At 35.2% G+C, this 15,672-nt stretch overlaps 1 protein-coding gene across 1 annotated transcript; it reads left to right on the top strand.

Annotated features, from left to right (window-relative positions):
• The first annotated feature begins 5,615 nt into the window (after window positions 1-5,615).
• LOC128217391 (uncharacterized) lies at window positions 5,616-14,899 on the top strand. The gene is made up of 6 exons (XM_052924530.1): window positions 5,616-5,694; window positions 12,672-12,722; window positions 13,401-13,454; window positions 13,767-13,945; window positions 14,226-14,478; window positions 14,679-14,899. Exons 1-6 carry the CDS (start codon window positions 5,616-5,618, stop codon window positions 14,897-14,899), a joined length of 837 nt encoding a protein of 278 aa, XP_052780490.1.
• The last annotated feature ends 773 nt before the right edge of the window (window positions 14,900-15,672 follow it).

Here is a 15,672-nt window from a genome sequence, read left to right as displayed (position 1 = left end):
TTTAACAAACAATTAACGAGAGACAAACAGATAGAAATGGCCACACCAACTTTCAATATTCAATTCAACATCTTGAGCCGTTATGCAGCACTTGCAGAAAGAAAAACAAGCACAGCAGCGTAAAACGTGATATGAGTTTGTGTTACAACGCAAGGTTTAACAAACAATTAACGAGAGACAAACAGATAGAAATGGCCACACCAAATTCATATCTCGTTCAATTTTATTCGTAAATTATGTTACGCTTGAACAATGTGACGTCATAAATTTAATCCAAATGTTTCTCATGTATTCATGGCCACTTGAAATGATACGAATGAATACAAACGTGAATACCATTTTATTATATACGAGTTTCATCCTATTATATTCTAACGTTAAATATACATTATTACATTAACATCTAATAAATTGCTGAACGCAACATCTTGAGCCGTTATGCAGCACTTGCAGAAAGAAAAACAAGCACAGCAGCGTAAAACGTGATATGAGTTTGTGTTACAACACAAGGTTTAACAAACAATTAACGAGAGACAAACACATAGAAATGGCCACACCAAATTCATATCTCGTTCAATATTATTCGTAAATTATGTTACGCTTGAACAATGTGACGTCATAAATTTAATCCAAATGTTTCTCATGTATTCATGGCCACTTGAAATGATACGAATGAATACAAACGTGAATACCATTTTATTATATACGAGTTTCATCCTATTATATTCTAACGTTAAATATACATTATTACATTAAGAGGAGAATGTTTATAAATCCTGTAATGGCAGGGCATTGTTACAGCGTTTCGTACGAAGTTTGACATATACCAAATAAATAAACGTTAAAAATAGTAAAGAAACGAATTATAAATCAGTATAGATAAATGATTGTTGACATTTTCCCCGCTTACTCCTGTATGTTTGAAACTTACCGAAACTATCATGGCTATATGGGTAGAAGTGTCACTTACAACACACGATAATAAAATGTAATATTTTTTAATGAATAGGGCCTTTCGGACAGCATACACGTAGCCTTTATTAGGCATTAAGCATTCAATTTATGCAAAAGAATGGTTTCAATATCATTTGAATAACGCAACAAATTGTCAGTGTATGTGTTTTACGGTTTCAGGAAGATCTAAACAGAAAGCCTATCATAATACATCATGGGGTGATTTTCTTAAAACTATACTGAAGTATTCCCGTATATTATAAAGATCATTTTAGTGAAATAAGAAATCTATAATAATGCATTAAAATATAAATTTGCATCAACCTATATGGTGCACCTCCAAAGAAGGAATTCAGATGTGAGATTAAAGAGGTATGTTCGATTGCCTACGCGACAAAGCATAAAATAAGTTATATTGTATGTTTCTGTTCAATCTTTTGATACACCTTCTATATCAATATATTTACATTCACACTTCATTCCTTAACGATGGCTGTTGTTTATCAATTGCACTTTATTTCTGTATAAAGTGCAATGGCATTTCCCATCGATATCGCGTGCGTTTGTTCGATACTTTTGTACTGTCATTGGGCGCAATAATATCAAGGGGCGGGGCATATTTACTACGGAACTATTTTTTTTAATGAAATCGTAGTACAATTATAAGAAATAGAAAAAAAAAGAGAAAATGCTCTGGAATAATCAATTTATTTTAGCAGAATTGTAGATTTAAATGAATGTAAATATAAGTATTAAAATTCGACATGTTGCATTTTATTGGGGTATGGTATGCAATGGCGCACCTTTGGACTCCACCCATTTTGAACAGCCCCATTAAATAATGATCGGACTACCCATAAGCTTTACTTTTAGTGCTGTATAGAAAGAGTTCCAAAATCGAATTACTGCTTGTTCAGCTGTACACAGGAAGCCTTCCCATGTGCTTAACACACGCGTATCAGCCAGTACTAGGGTGTTTGACCGTACCATTCAGCATCAATGAGACATAAACCGCCATGCTCGGCATTACTTTCGGTGAAGCAAAGAGTCAAACAACGTTAAGTCTTATCAACGTAGTTTTATCTTTTGTTCCTCGGCATGCTTATAATACGAGCCAGAAATTACGCCCAATACTTCAAACGGATATGATCCTAACCGTGCCCGGTCGGCTACCAATGAATGAATATATTGGCAAACGTAAACTATAAGTTACAGATACAAATTTGGTTAAATCTGCTTTATTTCTGTGTAATGCAGAGTTCAGCATGCTTCAATACATATAACTCTATCCGATTTTCCAGGACGATCACGTTATTAGGAACCTGAACACTTATTTAAAAACTCCGATTTTATTAATGTTTATATTAAGTCTAACCAGTTTAGATTTTATTTTCATACCGGCTTTTTCGTTTGGCCATTTACAAGTGCATTGCGGAATAGCATGACCAAGGCGTACACGTTACATGACAAACACTGAGCATATAATCAAATACAAATGTACTGTCAATCAATTAAAAATCAGTAATAGTTTGAACACTTCGAGACATTTTTTATTTGTTTTAAGTGTGTTATTTCCATTGTAAAGTAAATGTCTTTTGCAAGATTGTTACCAATGGCAATGAATGTAAACAGGAACCATATATTATTATATATTATGTAATCAGTAGTGTATGTATTACACAACGCCTCGAACGATTAGTCGCTAATAATTCAAACGTTTGAGTATGGTCTAGAAGTTTGACGATAAACTAAATGTCACAATGAAGAAAGCAATGCATCGAACAAGGGTGTAGAATTGACTCTAGAATAAATCTGATTACCATGCATCTATGAAAGTCAGACAGATAGACCTTAATTCCTTTGAGAAGGCATTCACGCAACGAAAAGCAAAGCCCCGATCACTCAATAAAGTTAATATTATATCGCTATCGTTACGCATTTAAAACAAACTATATAGTATCTAGCGTCTAAACTTCTTGTTGGTAATAACATTCTTGTTACAGTTATTTTAGGAACTTTTTTCATGCTTTCTTTGGCAAAAGCGAACTCTTTAACAAATTGTTCGTTTTAACATTTTTAAACTTCTCTTTAACTCTTTATTTGTTTCAAATGTCATTGAAATTGCAATCCTCTTTCATTTCATTTTCTTTCAATTGATATATCTTAAGGTTATACATTAAGAAAAATGGGAATTATTCATAATACCGTTCAAATCAAGTAAGTTTTTCTTAAGAAACGGAACATGTTTGAATATTTTTATTGTTACATGAGTGACGAACAAATTCTCTTTAATTGTTTCTGTTGTACCTAATGACTTTGTTAAGGCGTTATGAACTAAATGTATCACTAGAAATAATATATTACACGGGAACGAATTAATAAATCTTACTATGCCATATTTCGCTCTGCATCGAAACATAAACACTGACTTTATTATGAAACTTCAAAATCAGGACATACTATTCGGTTTACTTGCTTGGTAGGCGGAAACATACGGAGTAACAATGTATAGTTGTATATTGAATCCTTACAATTAGCCGCACATATCAGTTGATTTAACTGTCATTTTAAACCTGAATTATTGTTCTTTAAGCCGTAATTCGGGAACTCAAATAAGACTGCAAATTAATGTCAATCGCAATTTCCAATTTGTGTCATGTAAATTGAATTCAAAAGGAGCAAAGATAAAGACAAAGCATGGCCAGATGTATGCAGTGATTATCGTTTGCTGTATCCGGAAGCCTTCTTTAATTCTAAGATATTGTTTGCTTGAAACTTTGGACGAACAACCCTGGTATGAAGTTTCAACATATTTGCTTTTTCACAAGTATTTTGTCAGTGATGCGGACATGTTCGTATTTAAAATTTTACAATTGTTTAATGAGATTCTCCTCAAGAGATATCATCTGTATTTCGTTGTTAATGGCATAAGTAATGTATACTCAATTTAAACGTAAGGAGTATATATTTAAAAAACCCAATGCGCATGGAATTCTTCGCCCATGATAAGCTTGATAATGATTCAAACAAAGTAGCAGTGCATTCGAATTATAGTTTACAGAACAATACAACATGATTCCGTTTTTTTCTTTTATTCCGGATAAACAAACCAGTAACAATTAAAGGATTGCGGCTGTATTAATATTGCAAATGGAGCAAAACTGAAATACTAAATCAGACAGCATGATCGTGTGAAATTCTTTAATGATTTTGATATGGTTTCTCCTGGAGCTTTGAATCAATGGCTATATTGATGAAAGGGTTTGGGCAAATCAAGACAGTATTGATAACTTTACTTTTTGAAATGTTTCCTGAATGGTTGGCCTTTATAGAATTGGCTTGAATCATACTTAATATGATTGTTTAATCCTGAAGTGTTTGGTTGTCAAGTTGTTAAACAATAGAGATGTCTGAAATGTTGCGATAATGTTTGAGTCATAAAAGATTAATGTCAGTCAGATTAAACAACCAAAGCCTTGAAAAACTTTGTTTTTGAAGCTGTTGCTACTGCAAAAACTTTTGCTTTAACAATCATAAAGGACACGGACTTTAAGTAAACGATTTTGTTAATTGCATTTCAAACAACAAACAAGTACAGTATTTTGCTGTTTTTACACAACAACACATTTCCAACGGAGGAATGACAGACATGGTAAACGAAGTTGGAAATGCCAAATCGGAAACATTTATGATCAAATGCACCATTTTCAAAAGTTTAGACAACGAACGTGAGGGGACTGTTACCTACAACCACACTCCTTCCTTTACGGTAGGATATAAGGATCTGCATTATTTTTTCTGCAGGGCTTCTATACAGAACGGCTAGAGACATTTCCTCATGCCAGAATGAATTCACTCTTGTTTCTCACGTTTGTAGGAGTCATGAGTGGTATTGTTACGGCTGCAATTTACTCGGAAACTGACATGGATCAAGGTAAGAATATAAAAACATTGACATATTTATAGCTAGCATTTTAGAAGGCGTGAGATGGTTGCCAGTGTATGATTATCTGTATTCGTTGTTTCGCGGCGTTGAATGACTCGTTTTTGTGTTTGTTGGGCTAAAAAGAAACTCATGGTAAAACAGACTCGCATTGTATGTTTTATTGTATTAAATTGACTCGAGTGAAAACTGCACAGATTCGATACTAGTATATTTTGTGACTTTTATTTTAGTAAACAAGAAAATACAATTTTACACATTAATGCAAGTACGTCTAGGAACGTTAATGGAAATGGATCGCAACACGTCATTGATATCACTTATTTAAGCAACATAAACATGCTACTAGTATTCCTTTTTTTGATTAAGGAACCGGCGGATAGAAGTATCATTCTGCATGAAGCCAGTCTTTCCGGTATATCATGTAAGTTAGTATATGTTAATATGTTGTAATTTGATTGTGAAAAAAGGAAGCTACATTAACATTCTCCCTGAAACGTAATAGAAAAAGTTATAAAGCATGAACAAAAGTATTTGTTGTATAATTGTGTGTATCTACAATCACTTTCCCAACTGAGCCCAAAACTTCTGTGATCACATATATGTAGTAGGATATATTCACGTTTCAAGTATAATCTTTATATAAAACCAATGCATACAATGTAACACCTTATTTGTGAATCTAACAGGCCAATGACAGGTCGCGAACAACTCGTGCATGAACAATGCCCTGCAGGCTCTACCATTCCCCTACCCTAACGACTCCACCAAGTTCCTCCAGTGCGGGCTGTACGGAGGTATGTACATCGTACAAAGTCCTGCGTCAGAGCTGTACGATCGGACAATGTCCTCCTGAATTTCACCAAAGGCAAGCTAAACGCAGTGTTCAATGCTGTAATATTATATAAGTCTTACATTTTAGGGAAGTAATGTGTTCTATTTACATGTACAACACACAATAACGTATTCTTTGTGACCCTGCTTCTTATTAATTGTATGCATTGTTCATTTTGTGCCTGATAGATACAATGGGTTTCTTTAATGTGGGAACCATGCTATCAAAACATAAAAATATACATTTAATTCTACTCTATCGTATATCGACATTATACACTCGAAACGACATTTTTTACCTTTATAGACGATTGTAGCCCAACCGACCTACATCACCTCTCTCGGCATTCCAAGTCCATGCACAGCCCACAGCCTACAGACAGGCCGGATATTATTCTCCGTTGCAAATAGTAACAAGCAATACATCCAGTGCGACGCAGCTGGAAATGCCCATGTGGTAATATGCCCCAGCCCGATGTTTGAACAATAACTGGCAATCGTGTGTGTTCACGATTGAAAGCGGCGTTGTGAACCCTGGCAATCAGGCTGCAGTCACAGGCAGATTTTATCAATTGGGGACAGTATAAAGTCTCCAAAGTATTATTTTGATAATCACAAAAAAAACGTTGCCTGAATGTTAACAGTTAAATCAGCTCAGCTTAAAAAATACATAGTTAATACCGATTTGATATAAAGCACGAATTGAAGGTTTTTTGCATATTGCTTGAAAGGTGCGAACCCGTGTACCACCTAGGCGATCAGCGCCCAGGCCTTGCCTTCTCACACCCCGATCCCACCAAATTCATCTAGTGTGACCTGCAAGGGAACATGTTCGTCCAGAGGTGCTCGTCAAGTCCTGCGTGGAACCAACACATGGAGACGTGCGCTTCCAAGCTCGCGTTTTTCACAATCATCGGGTAGACAAACACATCAGGATAAATGATGCTCAAGAAGGCATTGGAATGTTTTGGCACACAATCGGACTACAACAATATACATTTGCTTTTACCATCAACATTAAATATATACTTAAACAGTTTGTGTAATGGTCTTGTTATATATTACAAGCGTGATGTTATAGTAAATTGAATCTTCTTGCGACTGCATATTAAATAAAATTTGAAAATACTTCAATCTTCTATTATAAATGGGGCAATACGACTTAGGAGGCAATCACAACAGCCTTTAACGTACTATGAACTTTTGTAACGGCACAATGATCAATTGAGAAATTAACGAGAAACAATATAAAGTCTTGGCCAAACTGGTTTCATTTTTGTTTGTCAGATTAAACACACCTTTGTTTAGAACATGCCGCCGCTCCTAATATTTACCAAATTGCCTGAAAAAACATAGAATGGAGTGAATACACCTCTTCGGGTGCAACTGTGCATATGTTACACAATAAAAAATCTCACTCAAAATTAATTCTGGTCGTTTCTTTGAATTAAATAGAAGAATAATGTACAGATTGGTGTCAGAGTGAACGAATTAACAGCTCAAAAAAGAGTTCAACCAGTGTTACCCGGCAATATCTGATATATCCAACATGTTACAGTAGAAAACATCATATGCAATTATTTGTAGTACAAATTGAAAAACGTTATACCTTTTGATTTATACTTCATATGGTATTTTTAAATATGCGTGTGTAATCACCGCTTATTAAAAGACAGGAGCTATTAGTGAGTGTTTGCTAAGCGTGTATTTAAGTACGGGTTTAGCTCTAAAATTATTTTGCAAAAGTCTTTCCGCATGAATGCATGATTGCAAAAGCGATTGGATCATGATACTGACTCCTATGGATGTGATATCTATGCAATAATAAACGATAAACAATACTCACATATTCATTGACGCATTAAAAAAACAAAAACAAGTAAAGAGCAAGATATACTTGGGGCAACCTAGATGACAGTTACTTTATTGTTAAAGTCTTACTTTATTCATATGTCGATGTATTTGCAAAAGGTAGGACAATTTCGCTTTATCAAAGACGTTTACAATCAATTGAAAATTGAAACATTTTATTATCTGAAGTCTGGTCTGGATCGGAATGAATTTATTGTCCCGTGTTCAGTCGACGCCATTGACATTTAGACAGCACTGCTCTCAATTTGTTTTCGCAGATAGAAATAACAACATCGTTATTGTATTATATGGATACTCCAATAAAGCCGCTCAAGTTGAAAAACAAACGGTGGATTTTAAACTGTCATGGAAAATTTCACAATTTCACAATACTGTATAAGGACGATATCATTAGCTTTAAGGCGAAACATGAATGACAAGGTGCATTCCGGAGTATTTGAAAATTAAGGCATTGTTGAAATTGTCTTGTTAATTAATGTTCCATTTAAATGATTTGAATAACGTATAACCTTAAATAAATGGGTAATCAAAGAATGCTATCGGGCGATAAAATAATTGTTTAAAGATTTCATAGCGAATGTTTTACGTTAAAATTTGAGTCACAAACCGTCGATGTACCCACCCAGTTTAAATCATGTCCGCCCAGAAATAGTTCTTGGTGAGGATGTCGCTTTTGTAAATACTTTTGTTTCAAAAACCTAAAAAAGAAATGGGCTTTAGCCACGCGATATTGTTAATTGTGTTTCAAACCACAAAGGATGCATGTTTTGCCGTTTAACTTTGATTACAAAAGCGACTCAGTTTCGACACCCAGACTAAACAAAAATATTTTGGCAGAGTGAAATAAAGGCTGGAAATGAAATAAAGGAACACACTTTTATGAAGATGCCTCACATTCTCTCTTACTTTCAGGAAAACTATTTTCCCAGACTGTGCGGACGTATGCGCATCGTCTAGTGGGATATTAGCGCGCTCTTCCATCATGCAACAATATCTTGGCTAAAAAAATCCCATGCCGCATGAGAAAATGAACATTTGTACAATGCATATATAATCCTACATGTAAGGTTATAAATTGATATGTTTTGTGTACAAATACAACATAAAGTATAATGTTCTTTAAGACATAAATTTCTTCTTATAGTTTGTGTTTTGTGTGTTTTGTGTTTGAAAGGTATACTTGTTTATTCATTGTGGATAATATGCTAAGAAAGTATTTACAGACATGAAATATAAACTATATATTTACACGTTTATCTGAAACACACATCCCGTACAACATCCTTTACTTACCTTGTAAAAGATTTTAGCTGCGTCAGTCTACTTCGCTTTTGTATTCCGTGTCCTTGTACAACAAGGAGTCTCAGGCGGGCCTGATTTTCGTTTTGGTTTCTTATAGCAATAAGCAACTCATCCAGTGTGTGGCGGACGGAAATTCCAAAATGATCACAGGCAAACGTGTGTATGTACATTCTATTGCTGTGTGGTGAACCCTTGCAATCAAGATTCAGTCACATGATACTTCTACGCAGGTTTTAAATTAAAAGAGGACAATAAGTAGATGGCCTTTCCGACCTGTTATTCTTATAGGAAGGTAATGTCATTCTTAATAAAAGAGCGTTAGTGGTTGTGTCGGTACACTTTCATATTGAATATATCTAACTTAGCAATTATGTTTATGCTTAATTCAGTAAGGGTTATATATACCAATGTGATGTCAATTTGCAAGAAAGCACCAATTGACAGCATTAAATGCAGAAACAATAAATGCGTACTTCAACACGACGTTTAGTTATCTAGTCAAGTATTATAAGCATGTTGATTGGCTAAACTACCTGGGGAGTGAATTATGTTGTGGCTGCATATGAAGTAAAAGTGATCATGAACGTATTTCAATCATCTAATATAAAACTGAATACAATATATATCCACTTGGGTTGCAATACGACTAGAGGGGCAAGCACAGCAGCCCGTAGGCGTCTGCATCGGCATAAAAACGAATAAACAAACGAATAAATAATTAATATACAGGTAGTAATTTACTGCATCTTGTTAGTTTAGACCGATTCGAACAATTTTTATAAGCGTTCCGCTTGTCTGAATATCCCTACTATTTATTAGAATGATATTAGGCGTTTGACAAAGTTTAAAGCCTTAAAAACAATGTATTTTCGCCTTTTCTTTGTAGATGATTTAAGAAAAATAGATTTAAACACATACCAAATACACCGCATACGATTTTTAATTTGTATGTTACATCCGCAATTCGAACAATGTGACGACATAACAATAATGTTTTCAAAATGTTTTTCATTTCTTTAGGGTTAATGCAAGTTCAATCTCAAACAAAATCGTGCATACGTTTTGATTAGATTCGAGTTTCAACATAATTATATTCTAGTGTTAGATGTAATATTGAATTAAAAGTATTATATTTATAAACACTTTAATGACAGGGCATTGCACCAGAAACTAAACTAAATGTATATCAGTATTGATTAATGTTTGTGGACTTATTTATCACGACCTCATTTATGTTTTCAAAAATCATAGCTGATTGCTTAGAAGTTTATTATACAACAAACGATAACCAAATGTAATATAATTGTATAAAATTGGGCCCGAAATATGCAATGTGAGAAACACTCCTGTGGATACACGTTTTCCCTCTGTTTGCTAATGCATTAAACGTGCGTAAAGCATACCTTTTATGCAAAAATAAGGCTTCACACTTTAAAAAAACACATCAAAAAAATATCAATATTTATCACCTATGATTTCAGGAAGACCTATTGTTGCAAAGTCAAACTCAACCAACTAGTTTAACACTAGATTTATGCAAAAGTGTGCTTACGTCAGTATTTAAATTAAGAAGCAAAATGTCACATAGTCATCAAATGGTTTCATTAAGACCTAAATACTTAAAACAAATACAGTCAGAGAACATCACGGGGACATTTTCTTTCACTTACACTTAATTATTCCCGTATATCATAATAAATACATCACAACGAACAAATACTAGGCGTTGGACATTGAATCCAATTGAAATTTACATTGCATTTCAAAGATGCCTTGTTCCAACAGAGAGCTATTGGCAATATGTGTCGCATGTTGGCAATAATACAGTTGGCGTACAAGGGTGTGACATTTGCGGCGTTTGATCTGTCTAAAAGATCCCAGAGTGATACGATCTTGAAAAAAATAGCTCCACATAGAGCTGATCTGCTGACGAGTTATATTCCTCAAAGCTGTTCCTCGTCCATGAAACAAAGCACATTCTTTAAAAACAACAACAAATAAACGATGGAAATACATATCAAACATACTATAACACGAATGTCGAACAAATACTTTTATCGGTCTCTTGATTTACATAATGTGTAGAGGTGTTATCGAATTTTACAAGATAGATAACATTAGACAGGAATGAGATTAATAAAGTTAGATATATTTCTTATTGAATCTCAACCCCCTCCCGAATCAATTAACCGCACTGCAAATGCGATTCCCATTTCCAGCGTCAAATTATCATTCTTAAAGTCACCAATCAGTAATGTGCAAAATAGCATCAATCACTTGTTTCAATCTGTATCATATGTTTACAGTTTAAAAGGAGCAATGTTCTAGACAGGCATGACCAGATGTATGTAGTGATTATCGTTTGCGATTTCCGATTTTTTGTGTGATGAGCAGCTTTGGCGAAGAACACTGAAATGGACTTCCATCATAATCATTTGATATGCAATTTCTCATTGATGCAGACACGTATGTAATTATCATGTAAAAAAAGTGTACACCAGGCCGTTTGAAAATTAAATAATAGGGCTTTATTAATCAGTAGACTTATTGTCAGGAACTTCTCCGCGGACTTGCAAATTAGCTTTATTGTCCTTAATACTGACGCTAAAAACTGTTACAGTTTCAACAAGCCCACTAGTAAGCTAGGGTCTTGGGAGCTTGCTTTATATTCATCTATTCTACAAAATGAGGACAAATGATCGGTAATTGGACTACTTGCCCATGTATCACTGAATGGCTTTATGGATAGTAAGAGAATATTCATTTTCTCGTGAATGATAAGTTAGATATTCTCATTACGTCTAATTGACTGTCCTACACCAGAGTTGTAAGTATTGATATTTTTACTCATGGTCGCCTTACCAAAGGTGTTTTTCACTGAATGGACAACGTAATTATTTTACCATGACGAATATTTTTGTCAAGTTATCTGAAATCATCGTTTTCTGAAGATAAATGCATCTTATAAATTTACATGTCTGTGGTTTTACGATAATGTGTGAGTCATAAAGAGTAGATGTCAGTCAGATAAAACCATTTATGCCTTGAAATTCTTCTTTTTGAACCTGTTGCTACTGCAAAAAACCTTTGTTTTAACATAAATAGGACACGGACTTTGAGTAAACGATTTTGTTAATTGCATTTCAAACAAAAAAAAGGATACAGTATTTTGCAGTTTTCACACAACAACACTTTTCGAACGGAGAAATAACAGACATATTTTGACATGGTAAACAAAGTTGGAAATGCAATAACGAGAACGTCTATGATCAAATGTACCATTTTCAAAGGTTTTAACAATAATCATGAAGATACTGTTACCTACAACCACAATGCTTCCTTTACGGTAGGATTATACCATTAACGCATTGAAATTCTTCTTTTTAAAACTGTTGCTATGCAAAGACCTTTGTTTTAAGAAACAAATAAGACACGGCTTTTATTAAATGATTTGGTTAATTGTATTTGAAACAATACAAAGGATACAGCCTATTTGTAGTTTTTACACAGGAACGCTTTCAGTAGAGTAATGACAGACATATTTTGGCATGGTAAACAAAGCCGGGAAGGAAGTAGCTGAATTTTCTATGATCAATTAAGGTTTCCACAACAATCGTGAGTCCACCCTTTCTAACAACCTCAATGCTTCCTTTACGGTAGGTATAAAGATCTGCACAAGTTCTTTCTGCTACAATTGTTTTACAGGACATCTTAATCGGTTTCCTCCTCTCCAGAATGAATTCTGTCTTGTTTCTCACGTGTGTAGGAGTTCTGTGTGGTCTTGTGAAGACTGCCACCGTGCCGGACACTGATCAGGGTAATAGTATAAAACATATAAACATAATTATAACTATTATTTCAGCTGTGTAAGATGGATATCTGTATATGAATGCCTCTGACTTTGGAGAAGTAAGCATTCGTCTGTTGTTCAGGTTTGTCAGTTTATTTTCTGGTGTTGTGTGTCATTGCGTATGAAAATAACACTCTATTTTACTTAAGTTTGCTTTAAGCTTATGCCGGCTCAAATGAGGCTAAAGCATCTAATTTTGCTCTAATTGATAAATGTTGGAACACGTGTATGGTGCGATATCGTACAAAAATCATTGTCAGTTACGAGATAACCCATATATGATAAATAACGTTAATGATATTTCTTTCTCCATTGTCTTGCTACGTTTTGTGTCTCGCTGAGTGTATGCTGGGGATTCACCCGTGTGCCCTTAGAATATTGACTGATCAAAAATTCCGTAACGTGGTAGATATTCCTGTATTATATAATTAACTCAAGTGGCAATTTTTTCTGTAAAAAATCAAAAGTATTAAATTAAGTTCATTTTGTAAAAAAATGAAGAAAACGTTTGTATTAAATACAATATCAGGAATACATTTATACAGGTAACTAGTTATTGTATTAACTGTCCTGTCGTATTGAATTTATCTGACGTTTTTATGAATACATGCACGTGTGTTATCTCAATCATTTTCCATGTGATAGAGCGGGCGGACCGAAGCATCATCCTGCCTGGAGCAACCCTCGCCCGCACATCTTGTAAGTATACAGTAATGAATCATTTAATTGTTTTGCACTAAAAGAATGCCGTCTATCGCTATGTATGTTTATTGTTTTTTATTATTTGCGTCCAATGGTAGCTACAAGGACTTAACATTCTTGAAAGAGACAATTATAGTTTCATGCCATGAATAATATAAAAAAAGATTTCTGGTACAATTATAAAATTTTGATATTTGCATTCCCAGTTGAGCCTTAACGCCAATACAATATGAGTGCAACAAGCATATTTACACGCCTGAATTGAAACCGTAAAATATCATCAGTATGAACAATGTATGATCCTCTCAGGCCAGTGGCAGGTGGCGACCAACCCTTGCGTGAACAATGCTCTGCAGGCTCTGAATTTCCCGCACCCGACCGACGCCGCCAAGTTCCTTCAATGCGGACTGTACGAACGAATGTATGTTGTCCAGTGTCCCGCTGGAGAGCTATACGACCAGGCAACGTCCTCCTGCGTTACTCCAAAGGTAATCTAAACTTCGTTCTAAAACAATAGCATCTCACAAGAAAATTTGAACATTTTGCAAAGCAGTTTGTCATAGTTATTTATTTTCGGGAATGAAGGCAAAAACAACAAATTCTGATATGCTCATTATGTTTTTTTTTTCCTTTTTTGTGTGTTTGCTGTTTTATGCTTGATAGATAATGTTGTTTTTTTCAATTTTGAAATAATGAAATAAAAGTGCTTTATTGTAAAATATCTCCAGTCAAAACATACACTTAACACAGAATCCGTTACCTTAAAAGGCGATTGTAGCCCAGCCGACCTACATCGCCTCTCTCGGCATTCCGAGTCCATGCACAGCACAGAGCCTCCAGGCAGGCCGAATATTCTTCTCGGTTGCGAATAGCAACAAACAATTCATCCAGTGCGACGCAGCCGGAAATGCCCGCGTGATCACCTGCCCTGACCGGCTCATCTGGGATCAGAACAAGCAATCGTGTGTGTACACACTTCAAGGCGGCGTGGCGAACCATGGCAATCTGGGTGCTGTCACAGGTTAGTTTATAAAAAAAGTTTAAACAAAAAAGTGGGGAAACAAGTAGTTGGCCTTATTCCGATAGGACGGTAATGCAAAGGGAGGTTGGTGGTACTGTCGACAAAAGTTTGGCTGAAAGTATTTATCTTTAAATTAAATTCAGGTCAATAAAAAACAATGTAAAGTTGTCTTAAAGCACAGAATGCCCGCGTATTTGCAGGTTTTTTGAACGGCGCTAACCCATGTACCGCTCAAGCCATCAGCGCCCAGGCCCTGTTTTTCTCTCACCCCGATCCCACCAAGTTCATCCAGTGTGACCTGCAAGGGAACGCTTTCGTCCAGAGGTGTCCGTCTGGTCTCGTGTGGAACCAGTACTTGGAGACGTGCGCTTCCCAGCTCGCCTCATTTACACTCAGTGGACAGACAAACTTATCGGGATAGATGGTCCTTGGGCGTCATCGACAAGTTTGGCTTAAAACCGAACAATGACGACAGAACACTTATTTGTACATGAGTTACAATAAATGCAAACTTAAACACGACCACAAGTCTTCTTGTCATCAAATATCATAAGTACATTGTTTGGTTATCCTAAACATACTTTATTTATTTTTTTAAAAAGAAAGCTGAACATAATCAACATGAAGCATATTGAAACAGGTTAAAGAAACTAGATGCGGTATGCCCATCAGCCTTTGACGTACTTTGAACTTATGTTACGGCACAAATATCAACAAACAATTGACGAGTGACAAAAACACAGATCAAACAACACCAAATTGATTCCTCGTTCGTCCGATTCTCAGCACCCTTTACCCCTTCTGAAAATCTTTTTATAAACCGGCTAACGTTAGTTTTCGAAAACTGCACGATCGACTTAATGCTTATTCAACTGTATAATGGAACACCTTCCATTGTGCTCAACAAAACGAATACTTACCAGTACTAGGGCCTTTAACCGTATCATTTAGGCTCGATGACATCAAAGCCTCCGATATTGAACATTGCTCTCCCACACATACCGTCATGCTCAATATTACTTCCGGTGAATTAAAGGGTAAGACAAGAAAGGGTATTACTCGCAATTGTATCTTACATTCATCCACAGGCTCTTAGAAAATAAAAACAAATACTTAAAATTACGCAGGGAATAAGAACAGAATTTACCATAAGCATGCCAGGTAGGCAACCTATGAATGCATTTATTGACAAAC

Source organism: Mya arenaria, chromosome 14 (genome assembly GCF_026914265.1).
Source record: "Mya arenaria isolate MELC-2E11 chromosome 14, ASM2691426v1".
Taxonomy (NCBI): domain Eukaryota; kingdom Metazoa; phylum Mollusca; class Bivalvia; order Myida; family Myidae; genus Mya; species Mya arenaria.
The sequence above is the reverse complement of the archived record's forward strand: the minus strand, read 5'-3'. Positions and strand labels throughout refer to the sequence as shown.